This window comes from Syngnathus leptorhynchus, chromosome 6 (assembly GCF_054491065.1).
Source record: "Syngnathus leptorhynchus isolate UIUO chromosome 6, UIUO_Slep, whole genome shotgun sequence".
NCBI lineage: Eukaryota > Metazoa > Chordata > Actinopteri > Syngnathiformes > Syngnathidae > Syngnathus > Syngnathus leptorhynchus.
Window position 1 is genome coordinate 16,255,896 of NC_141200.1, and position 12,685 is coordinate 16,268,580.

A 12,685-nucleotide genomic window follows, 5' to 3' on the forward strand; every position below is an offset into this window, starting at 1 on the left:
AAACTCTCGGGGGGACACGGTCGAACGCCTTCTCCAAGTCCACAAAACACATGTGGACAGGTTGAGCGAACTTCCATGCACCCTCGAGGATCTTGCCGAGGGTGTAGAGCTGGTCCAGTGTTCCACGGCCAGGACGAAAGCCACACTGCTCCTCCTGAATAGCCGAGGTTCGACCTCCCGACGGACCCTCCTCTCCAGCACCCCTGAATAGACCTTGCCAGGGAGGCTGAGTGTGATTCCCCTGTAATTGGAGCACACCCTCCGGCCCCCGTTCTTAAAGAGGGGAACCACCGTCCCCGATGTCCACGCAATGCTGTAGAGGCGTGTCAGCCATGACGGCCCCACAACATCCAGAGCCTTTAAGAACTCCGGGTTGATCTCATCCACCCCGGGGCCTTGCCACCAAGGAGTTTTTTAAGTACCTCAGTGACTTCGACCCCAGAGATTGGAGAGTCCGCCTCAGAGTCTTCAGGCCCTGCTTCCACAATGGAAGGCGTGTCGGTGGAATTGAGGAGGTCTTCGAAGTATTCCCCCCACCGACTCACGACATCCCAAGTCGAGATCAGTAGCACACCATCTCCACTGTAAACAGTATTGACCGTGCACTGCTTCCCCCTCCTGATACGCTGGATGGTGGACCAGAATTTGCTCGAAGCCGTCCGGAAGTCATTCTCCATGGCCTCGCCAAACTCCTCCCACCCCCGGGTTTTTGCCTCAGCAACCGTCAAAGCCGCGTTCCGTTTGGCCATCCGGTACCTGTCAGCTGCCTCAGATGTCCCGCAGGCCAAAACGGCCCGAAAGGACTCCTTCTTCAGCTTGACGGGCATCCCTTACTGCTGGAGTTCACCAGCGGGTTCGGGGATTGCCGCCACGACAGGCACCGACGACCTTACGGCCACAGCTCCGGTCGGCTGCCTCAACAATGGAGGCGCGGAACATGGTCCACTCGGACTCAAAGCCCCCTGCCTTCCCCGGGACGTGGGAAAAGCTCTGCCGGAGGTGGGAGTTGAAGCTCTTCCTGACAACAACATGGCTCCTAGGATCATAGGGGCACGCAAACCCCTCCCCCACCATACGGTGACGACTCACGGAGGGGTAAAGTTCCGTATGGCTTCCGTAATATACAGGGGTAATACCCAATGAACCAATCAGAGGACATTATGTTTTACGGAGATCGGGGCAAAAAAACTATCAGAGGACTGTATGTAACACAGAGTATGTTCCTCCGCTCCCATTGATAAATAAGTACTCCCGTTTCTGCAAATCTGTTAAGTTGTTTTGTGCGGCTTTCGCCACACAGATGTAACCAATTATGGACCAATCAGAAGACATTATGTTTTCGTAGCTCAGGGCAGTAAACCAATCAGAGGACTGTATGTAACACATAGAGTACATACCTTTGCCGCCATTGATAAATAAATACGATCGTTTGTGCAAAGCATTGGGACTCTCTAAAATGGTATAGACAAAGAAACATGCTTACAAGGCACAATTAGGTCTTTCTGGAAAGCCAGGATCATTGCAGAAGAGCAATGTGACAACGACGAGAGGGAACTTGGCATGTTTAAGGGCGAACTTGCCAAACTGTTTAATTTGGATACAGAACATGGGGATGGATTTTTTTTCATGGATTGGCGTATCATTATCAATGAACAATGTGAGTACAATACACTACATGATTGAATAGTTAATGAAGTACAACAGAACTGACTGCCTTGCTCCTGTGATGTTTTTTTTGTTTTGTTTTTTTTACCCCAAGTCATGGCATGCATGCGCCCTATAATGCTGTGCGTCTTATGTGGGGATTAAGTACAGAAAAGACCCCGGAATTGAGTCTGCGCCTTTTAACCCGAAATGCTTTATGGTGTGGAAAATACGATATGTAAGTGTAATGTAAAAATGATGTTGTGTACTTTCATTGTATTTAGTAATCGTTCATTAATTATTACTACGTTTTATACTCGAGTTCCTTATTTACTGAGGGAGTGAGGTGTGTTTTTTTTTTTTAAGTTCAAACATTAACCTTATTCTTTGAAGAGGAACCAAATAATGTTTTTCAAATCAGAGCACTGTGCTTGTCTGTAAGTTTTACTGGCAAATTTGGCTAACAACAGATACTGTACGTTCTCATAAACTATGGGGAATTTTTTGTAATGTTTCTCTACCCTGTGGCCTACATTAACTTAGGATACAGTATGCATTGACATGTTTTGCCTCACCAGTCCGTTGGGCATGGTCTGCTGATTCTGGTTGAGATACATGAAGTGTTGATTGTAACCTGTCGCTGTATGAACTCTCAGTCTGGGGAACACGGAGAACAGGAAACATCTGGAATCACCTGCACAAGCATTTCCATACATAACAACCAACACACCGTTACACAATCAACATGACAAAATGCTTAACAAACTAAGTATTCAAATCACCCTACAGTTTTACAATTAATTGTTACTTTCTCATTTTTACCTATTATTCCTTGAGTTTCTTACTGCCCTATCACTACCTAAATGTATTATTTTGACCAGAAGTGGTGTAAGTAATTTGTTCAAATATTAATGTATTCAATTCAGTTCCTAATCAAAATGTTGATGCCCGAACCAACTTCTCCCCTACATTCTCCCTTTTTTTTTTGTAAAAAAAAAAAATCCACCTATCTATTTTCTTCCGCTTATCAATGACCAGATCATAGAGGCAACAGCTTATGCAGGGATGACTAGACTTCTTTCTCCCCAGCAACATTATACAGCTCTTCTGGGATATGCCAAGGCATTCACAAACTAATTAGGAGACACATTCTCTGCAGAGTGACTTGGGTTGCCCCCAGGGCCTCCTCCAGGTCTGATATACCCAGAGCACCTGTCCAGGTGTGTATATATGTTGTAGTTTTTGTTATTACTCGAATTGACTTGTGCAATGCCATTGTGGTTTCATGTTTAATTTAGAAAATAATGGTATAATGGGTAAAATAATGGTGAAATTAGTATAATATAATAATGGTATACAGTAATCCCTCCTACTTCGCGGGGGTTACGTTCCAGACCCACCCGCGAAATGGGAATCTCCGCGAAATAGAAACTAGATTTTTTTGAGCTATTCTTGGAAGATATTCTATTTTTATCGCTGACATCAACCAGCTCGCTGCTAGGGGACTTTCATATCAATGGACTGTGCGCTCCGCATTCATGCCTTAGCGACGAGACTAACAGTGTATTGCTATGTCCAGATGAAGGCCACCGCCGGTGGAGAGTGTTATATCTTTACTATTTTCCAGGTTCTGATGTAGCAAGCATGGTTCGGACAACGACGTGATGGATACTGCTTTATTCCTTTCATCACAGTCAGTTCACTGGCCGTACATCGCAACACTGAACGTCCCCGAAGCTCCCCCTCCCACATCCGGGGTTTTCCCACTACGGAACATGAGTTAGTCCAAAATATACAACAGAGAGAACGCCCTGAAGTCACATGTGACGATAAAGTATACTGTACTGACTCTTTAATTTATTCATTTCAAAACAAGAAAACGACTTTTAAACATAAGCTATCATTATTAAAGGAAAATGAAGAAACTCAAGTGGCCGCGAAACCTCGTGAAATGATGAAATTTCTGCGATAAAATTATTAATTTATTTTTGAAAACCCGCGATACAGCGAAGCCGCGATAGTTGAAGCCGCGAAGTAGGAGGGATTACTGTAATCTGAAAGATCCACTTCTCACCCTGGAATTGTGGTTTGACTTCCCATCTGAGGGAGGCAAAGCCACCAAAAACATATCCCTTTGTGTCTTTGATGAGCAGCAAGGTGGGTCCACACTTAGTCAGACTTGCCACCATCCTCGTGAAGCTCTCACCATGCAACAGTGTGGAAAACACAAGTCTCCATGGTGAATTACATCGGTCAGGCAGCTGTAAAAATTAGACATTTGCATGTTGAAGCAATAAGACACATTCATTTCAAATGACTATTATCGGGCCTAACATGATTGATCATGATTATTAGTATTTTCATATTACTTCAATACAAACAAGAAAGTTTGTGTGACTAAGTGACTAAAACATCAAGTGATATGCTAAAACACTCCAAGTGTATTCATTCTTTTGCTCTAGGAGGGAGTCAATTTCAACTTTAACCTCCAGAAAATGAGTGCTGTTAATATTGTTGCCTGGGTTCATAAGACAGTGACTTTGTGTTTCACTAGTCACATAAATTATTATCATGATTGATATGGAAACTCAAAATCAAATACTATCTCGACTTGGACGATGCAAAAAAAAATGTGTTCAGGAAAACCCTGGGTCAGACACTAACCTGTGGTGCAAGAAACATGAGGGTGGGAATATCCATCAGACACTGTAGATCTTTCCAGCGTGTCTCCTTACAAGGAGGTAACAGAGAAAGGGCTGGCTGCACACTTGGCCAAATATTTAGTCCCTCAGCCACCAACATCTCCAGGTATAAAGATACTTGGGGTACTCTAAAGATCCAGTTCTCCAAACAGCCAACATCATATCCTCTCTGGTCTTTCAAGAAAATGAAAACATTTTTGTTAAAATCAACTCTTCAACTTTATTCATATAGCACTTTAAAGTGTACTTGTGGAGCTCGGGGGAGACATGTATGTGGGATATCAAGAAAAACTATCCAAACAAGTTTCAGATTACAATGGTTGTATTAATGCAAGCTTATAATAGTTTGCTGAACCTATGTGTCAAGACGCCCTGGGCACAGCGATGTCTCCTAAAAGGAGGGGAGTCATGACGCAGGGGCTTTGGCAGCAATCTCGTTACATCGTGGTTTCTTAGTCAGATTCTGACAAATCTGAGTACAATGTGGTATTGTAATGTAGTACGCAAACTCCCCAGATACAGAGAGCACATGACGTGTCCCACCAGAGGGGCACAGACACTGGACCACTGCTACACCGTAATTAAGGATGCATACTACTCTGTGGCTCGTGCAGCTTTAGGTCTCTCGGACCACTGTCTAGTTCAGCTGATTCCGGCCTACAGGCAGAAACTAAAAACTTCTAAGCCTGTGGTGAGGACTGTGAGGAAATGGACAGTGGAGTCAGGCAGGACCTCCAAGCCTGCTTGACTGCACCGATTGGGGAGTTTTTGAAGCTGCAACTTCAGACCTGCATGATCTCACTGACACTGTCACATCATACATCAGTTTTTGTGAGGATCTGTGTGTGCAGACTAAGACCTTCTGCACGTACAACAATGACAAACCTTGGTTTACACCGAACCTCAGAAGGCTGCGCAAAGTCAAGAAGGAGGACTACAGGAGCGGCGACCCGGACCTGTTCAAGCAGACCAGAAACACACTGAACCGAGAGGGCAGGAAAGCCAGGAGGTGTTACGGGGAGAGCCTGGAGAGACACCTCTCTGCCAATCCTGATCCCTCAACAGTGTGGAAAGGTCTGCAGAGCATCACGGTCTTCAAGAAACGAACCCCCCGTCCTGTGGAGAGCCCAAGGCTTGCTAACCAGCTAAATAGGTTCTCCTGCAGGTTTGATCGGCCCTCCGAAACAAAGGGACCTCCTGCAGCCCTATCTACACACTCACCTCCCCCAACAACCGCTCTGTCCACACCTCCATCACCGCTGTCACTTACTCTCTCTCCTGCAGAGGCCGTGCCCGCACTCCAGATCCGCGAGGAGGAAGTGCACCAGATGTTCCAGAGACAAAAGATCAGGAAGGCACCAGGCCCATACGGGGTGTCTCCTTCCTGCTTGAAAGTATGTGCTGAGCAGCGACCACCCACCTTTGCACGGATCTTCAACTGTTCCCTGGAGCAGTGTGAAGTGCCCTCGTGCTTCAAGAGCTCCACTATCGTTCCAGTAGCCAAGAAACCCTCCATCACAAGTTTGAATGACTATAGACCTGTCGCTCTGACATCTGTGGTCATAAAATCTTTCGAGAGATTAGTGCTGAACCACCTGAAGGATGTCACAGGCCCCCTGCTTGACCCCCTCTAGTTTGCCTACGGGGCAAATAGGTCGGTGGATGATGCGGTCAACATGGGACTGCATTACATCCTGCACCACCTGGACACCCCAAGAACGTACACCAGGACCCTTTTGGTGGACTTCAGCTTGGGATTCAACACCATCGCTCCTGACATCCTCCAAACGAAGCTCATCCAGTTCACAGTGCCTGCCTCCACCTGTCAGTGGATTACCAACTTCCTGACCAACAGGAGACAGCGTGTGAGGCTGTGGAGCATCACATCTGACACCTGGACCACCAATACTGGCGCCCCTCAGGGGTGTATCCTCTCCCCACTGCTCTTCTCTTTCTACACCAACAATTTCTCCTCAAGTGAGTCTCCTGTGAAGCTCCTGAAGTATGCAGACGAGACTACTCTCATCGGACTGATCCAGGATGGTGATGAGACTGCGTACAGACAGGAGGTGGAGCGGCTGGTCCACTGGTGCAGCCAAAACCACCTGGAGCTGAACCTGCTTAAGACCGTGGAGATGAATGTGGACTTTAGGCGAGACCCTTCACCACTTTCACCCCTCACTATCCACAGTAATGCTATTCTCTCCACGGACACCTTCAAGTTCCTGAAGAACCACAAACTCTCGGGACCTGAAATGGACCGGGCACATAGACTCTGTCCAGAAGAAGGCCCAGCAGAGGCTGTACTTCCCGAGAAAGCTGCCGCGGGAGCTGCTAAAGACCTTCTACACTGCCATCATCCAGTCTGTACTCTGCACCTCCATCACTGTCTGGTATGGATTACTGAAGAAATCTGGGAGATGATCGACCTAAGGAAAGCTGCAAGAGCTGAATGAGACTAACCCTTAATTATAGAACAGAGAGAAAGAGCAGCTAACAAATATAGAGCACTGGATAAGCAAAAGAAACAGCGGGAAAGAGAAGAAGCAGCAGTTTGAGCGTAAAGGTGATGGAGCACAGGTAGCAGCAAATAAGAATAAGACACTTGATAAAATTGTGGAAGAACCATCTGACTCCAGGAACTCCAACACAGTGTCTCTTTCAAGAACAAACAGGTCAAGACGTTACAATCTGAAGAAGATCAAAATGCCAGACAGATTGAACATTTCTCAGAAACATTGAATCAGCAAGGCAGAATAGAATTGTTTGACCCTGGTACATTTGTAGAAGAAACAGACCCGAGAACTAGCACAGACAAAATAAAAGAAGTAGGGACCACAATTGCAAAACTGAAGAACAACAGGGCTCCAACCCTGAATAAAATCCCAGCAGAATTACTGAAGGTCAGTGGCCAAGCTATTGTAAAGAAGATGACAGAGCTGTTGAACAAATCCTGGACACAGGAGTGTGTCCCAGAGGAGTGGAGAAAAGGACCCATAGTAAAAGGACCCAGTTCTACACTGAATTATTTATGCCTTTACATGCTAAATGTCATTAAAACAAATATCACAATAATGAATTAAATAATTTAATAAATAATAATGTAGTAAATGTCATAAATGACAATCTGTATTGTAAGGAAGGAGCAACAATTAGCTCCTTGGTAACATCCGGCAAATTCTATGCTTGGCACTCTTTTAGTTATGACACAAAATAATATTGTCACAAATTATAGTTGCACTAGTAAATAACAAATGATAGTCTATGAAACTAGATTCCGTTATCTTAATACAGGCCAACGTTAAGGGAAAAAAATACTAATAACTGAACATGTAACAGTCTTGTTGAAAAGCAAAATCATACCATTTTAAAATTATATCTAATGTTTGTCAAGTTAAGACTCAGCGACTGTGACAACTGTAGAGGCAACACGGTGCTTTCAGTCCCAGGAAAAGTATTTTCAATTGTCCTGTTGAACAGACTGAAATTAGTGATTCAAAGATGAGAGAAGAGCGAGCAGGCTTCAGGCCAAGCCAATGCCATCGAACAAAACCTTGAATTCCAACAATCGCTGGCAATCTACTTCATTGACTTTAAGAAAGTTTTTGACAGTGTGCACAGAGACTCAATGTGGACAATAGCATGACGCCATGGAATTCCATCAAAGTATGTATGTGAACATCTTCAGGAACATATACCGTATTTTTCTGACGAAAAGTAGGTCCGGAGTACAAGTCCCATCAGCCATAAAACGCACAATAAAGAGAAAACAAACACATAAGTCGCACCGGAGTTTAAGTCACATTTTGGGGGAAATTTAGTCTGAATATTCCAATGGATTTAATGATTTGGAGTGACACGGATGGTTCGTTAAAATTTTATATATTACCGTAATTTTCGGACTATAAATCGCTCCGGATTATAAATCGCACCAGCCATAAAATGCAAAATAAAGGGAAAAAAAACATATAAATAAGTCGCACCGTAGTATAAGTCGCACTTTTGGGGCAAATTTATTTGTCAAAATCCAACACCAAGAACAGACATGAACCAGCAACAACAGGCTAAACGATACCGTATGCTAACATGACATAAACACAAACGAGAAGCTGAGAACAGGCCTGACTTAACATTAAAAGTTATTCAAATAACTATAACATAAATAACATGTTTATCAGACCATTTGTGTCATTCCAAATCATTAAATCCATCGATCAAATTCGTCATTCTTTCCGCGTGTAGCGCACCGCTGACGTCGGACTCGTCGTCAGTTGCAGTTCAAATTATTCCACAGGCCCACATAACACTATATAAATAGTAATATAAACAACAATTTTATCAAACCATCCGTGTCACTCCAAATCATTAAATCATTGGAATCTTCGTCTTGTGTCAAAATAACCACAGCTGTTGACTCCGGAACGAGGTGCGCCGCTGACGTCAGACTAGATATATCAAATAAATGTAATATAAACAATTTTATCGAATCATCAAAGTCACTCCAAATCATTAAATCCATCGGAATCTTTGTCTTGTGTCACTTAAAAAACACACACACAGCTGTTGACGCCGGAACTACGTGCGCCGCTGACGTCAGACTAGATATATCAAATAAATGTTCCGTAATTTTCGGACTATACGTCGCAGATTTTGTCGTAGTTTGTGTGGGGTGGCGACTTATACTCAGGAGCGACTTATGTGATTTTTTTCACAAATTTTCCAAATTCAAAAATCCCCGATGTAGTGAAACCGCGATAAACGAACCGCGATGTGGCAAGGGATTACTGTCATTTGAACTGCAAGTGACGTCACCCATGCCGCGTGGCGGTTGTTTACATAAAGGACAAAGGATTCGATCACGGGATGACGAAGGTGACGAAGGGCCCCACGTACTACCGGCATCATTAGCGGCTTTGTTTGTAAGTGACACGGAGGACAAAGAGTTTGAAGGATTTAATGATTTGGAGTGACACAAAAGGTTTGAAAAACTATTATGGTTTTTACGCACGCCCGGTCCTTCTCGACGGGAGCTCTCTTTCACCGTGGATGGAAGTCGGGGCCGGCACTCGGCCGGGTGGCTGTCCGGGAACGGTGGATGGGGCTTGGACATGGCTTTTATGCACGCTCGGTCCTATTTATGGAGCTCTCTTCCACCTCCGTGGCTGGAAGTTCAGTAGTTGTTGGCTCGTTGAACTCTTGTTTTGTTAAATAAAGAGCCGTTTACCAAACTCACGTCTTTCCTGGTACTTTAACGCTACAATATCGTTATATACTACATCTCTGCAGCGCACGCGCGGCGTTGTTGACATAAAGAACGAGGAATTTGATTGTTGGATTTTATGATTTGGAGTGACACAGATGGTTTGATAATATTGTTATATAAACCCACGTCTTTCCTGGTACTTTAACGCTACAATATAGTTATATGCTAGATCTCTGCAGCGCACGCGCGGCGTTGACATAAAGAACAAGGAATTTGATCGATGATTTAATGATTTGGAGTGACACAGATGGTTTGATAATATTGTTCTATAAACCCACTTCTTTCCTGGTACTTTGTTAGCGCTACAACATAGTTATATACTAGATCTCTGCAGCGCACACGCGACGTTGTTGAAATAAAGGACGAGGAATTTGATCGAGGTATTTAATGATTTGGAGTGACAAAGATGGTTTAATAATATTCTTATATGAGTTGTTTGAAATATACTTTATATATCGTTATATGGGTCTGTGGAATAATTAGAAATGCAACTTACAACGGGTTTGACGTCAGCATATGCGGCGCATACGTGGCATTGTTTACATAAAGCACGATCGATGGATTTAATGAATTGGAGTGACACAGATGGTTTGATAAACGTGTTATTTATGTTATACTTACTTGAATTACTCTGAAAGTTATGTCAGGCCCGTTCTCAGCTCCTCGTTTGTGTATATGTCATGTTAGCATACCGTATCGTTTAGCCTGTTGCTGGTTCATGTCTGTTTTTGGTGTTGGATTTTGACAAAACAATTTGCCCCAAAAGTGCAACTTATACTCTGGTGCGACTTATATATGTTTTTTTTCACTTTATTGTGCATTTTATGGCTGGTGCGACTTATACTCCGGAGCGACTTATAGTCCGAAAATTGCGGTAATATAAACAATTTTAACGAACTATCCGTGTCACTCCAAATCATTAAATCCATTGGAATATTCATCCTCTGTGTCAATTAAAATAAAATAAAAATAAATAATAATAATAATCATAATAATAATAATAAATGAACAGCTATTGACGCCTGACCTACGTGCGCCGCTGACGTCAGCCTTGTCGTCAGTTGCGGCTCCAATTATTCCACAGATCTACGTATATAACTGTATTGTAGCGTTAAAACGTGTGTTAGGGATGTTCTAACTCTAACTTATTTTGCAAGAACCACACGAGAGACAATATGCCCTTTGAACACTTGTGGAGCATTTGTTCGTTACTGTAGATACAGCAATGTCCGAACAAAGTCTGCCGTTGAAGTCCTGCAAGAGAGTCTTTATTGAGAGAAGAAGGGTGGGGGTGAGAGTCAGCCAAGGTGGGGGTGACATTTGACATGTGTGTTGGGCACCTCAGCAAATGATTAACCACTTGGGAGGGTCCCAGTTTATCGCTCCACGAGGCCGTGGACATAAATCCTAGTGGAGCAAAACAAGGACGCCTCCACACCACCTGGAAAGCTTCAACAACTGAATGGTTCAACTGTTCAGAATCACGGGAAGGTAAAAGGTTCAAACAAAGTTCATCATTCTAGTCTACATCCCAACATAATCATACGATCAAGATAGTTTATAAACCCTAACATATCCCTCCTGTTTATCATATGATTATGCTCACCCCGATCAATAAAACATAAGTAAGAAAATATAATGAAGAAAAACAACAATAAAATAAAAACACAGAAACGGCACATCATTGTACCCATCACTTGCGAAGCATTTTCGATGGTCAAATCATTAAGTTTCTGTAAAACAGGCTCGGCTAAACATCATCTACGCAATCTACATAGATCAATTTTAGTGTGTGAGTGAAAAACCTGCGGCAAGATGTTATAATGCAGGAAAAGTCTCACACGGTCCCTCTGCCTTAGGCGACCATAATGTTATCAATTACAAAACAGTCAAGACAAAAACTGCTCATGTTTGTTCAGCCGTCATAGTCATCACATTTGACATGTCTGATATGTTGTATTTGCACTTGTGCTATGGTAGAAGACAAAAGTCTTGATACAGCAGACTTCAAACACGGGATAACACAAGTTGTAAATAAGCACATCAACACAAGCACAAAAAGCACAGGAGCCACAAATTTCAACAGCAGTCGCCACCAGTTGCCAGAGAATAGCCACGAAAGGAAATCCCATTGGTGTGGGACTTTGTCTTTTGACATGGCCTGCTGTAAGTTCTTCAGTGAATTCATGGCGTCGTTGATGTGCGTGTCATTTTCTCCTGGTATGTATGTGCAACAGGAGGTCCCAATAATGTGGCACACACCACCTTGCGCTGCAGTCATCAAGTCCAGAACCATCCTGTTTTGTAAGACCATTAGCCTAATAGCCTCAATCTCTCTGTTTTGACCATCATTGACCTGCAGCGAGAGATTCACAAACGATTGGAAACGATAGTTCAGTGTCTCGATGTAGAGTGCTTGTTTTCCAACTCCAATCCAAGGAAAAAGCGCATGAACAACTTTGTCTCTGACGGACCATATTTTATGATCATCTGGCACGTTCGCACCCCAGACAGGGTCATGAGGGTCAAAGGTTGCAACAGCCCTGCGTCGACGTCCAGAAGAGTTGTGTGCTGTCGTCAGCTGATGATGTTGTATCCTGTAAGTGTGGTCTGTCACCCACACTGGAGCACACTCCTGTCCAGTTGGTGGGCGGCATCGGATAAACCTTGTGACGACAAAGCCACCAGCCATTCTGTATGAAGTAGGTCCCGTTAGATGGCGCAGCCATATCGGTGGGAGATCCCTCACCACTTGAAATGGCTCTCTTATCCTGACACTCAGCGGTGATGTCCAAAGCTCCCATCCAGTTTCCTCCTGGAGAGAAGTCGTCGTTGATGCATTTGTGGGTCTCGTTTCCTTGGATGTAACATGTGTAGTTCACTCCAGCTGGTCTCTCTGTGTAGGCCACTTGCGGCAATGTTCGTCCTTTAACAGTCACATTGAGATTTGTCCAGAAAAGCTGATCACAGGTACCGTCTGCAAGTCCAGGGCGGAAAAGGTCGGCATCACTGACTGTGACAGCACGGTGTTGATATCCAATTCCTCCTATGGATGCCATACATTTTGCTTCAGTGA

The 12,685-nt window shown here is 43.9% G+C and overlaps 2 protein-coding genes across 2 annotated transcripts in view; one reads left to right on the plus strand and one right to left on the minus strand.

Annotated features, from left to right (window-relative positions):
- Positions 1-12,685, plus strand: part of LOC147056179 (uncharacterized) — a 232,473-nt gene that overhangs the window by 191,375 nt on the left and 28,413 nt on the right. The gene's annotated exons all lie outside the window — the stretch shown is intronic.
- meak7 (MTOR associated protein, eak-7 homolog) overlaps positions 1-12,685 on the minus strand; it is a 72,244-nt gene that overhangs the window by 15,265 nt on the left and 44,294 nt on the right. The window contains exons 5-7 of the mRNA XM_085913794.1: positions 4,309-4,520; positions 3,719-3,905; positions 2,220-2,338 (exon numbers count right to left, since the gene is read on the minus strand). Of these exons, the coding sequence (XP_085769920.1) occupies positions 2,220-2,338; positions 3,719-3,905; positions 4,309-4,520 (518 nt within the window). The remainder of the gene's footprint in view (positions 1-2,219; positions 2,339-3,718; positions 3,906-4,308; positions 4,521-12,685) is intronic.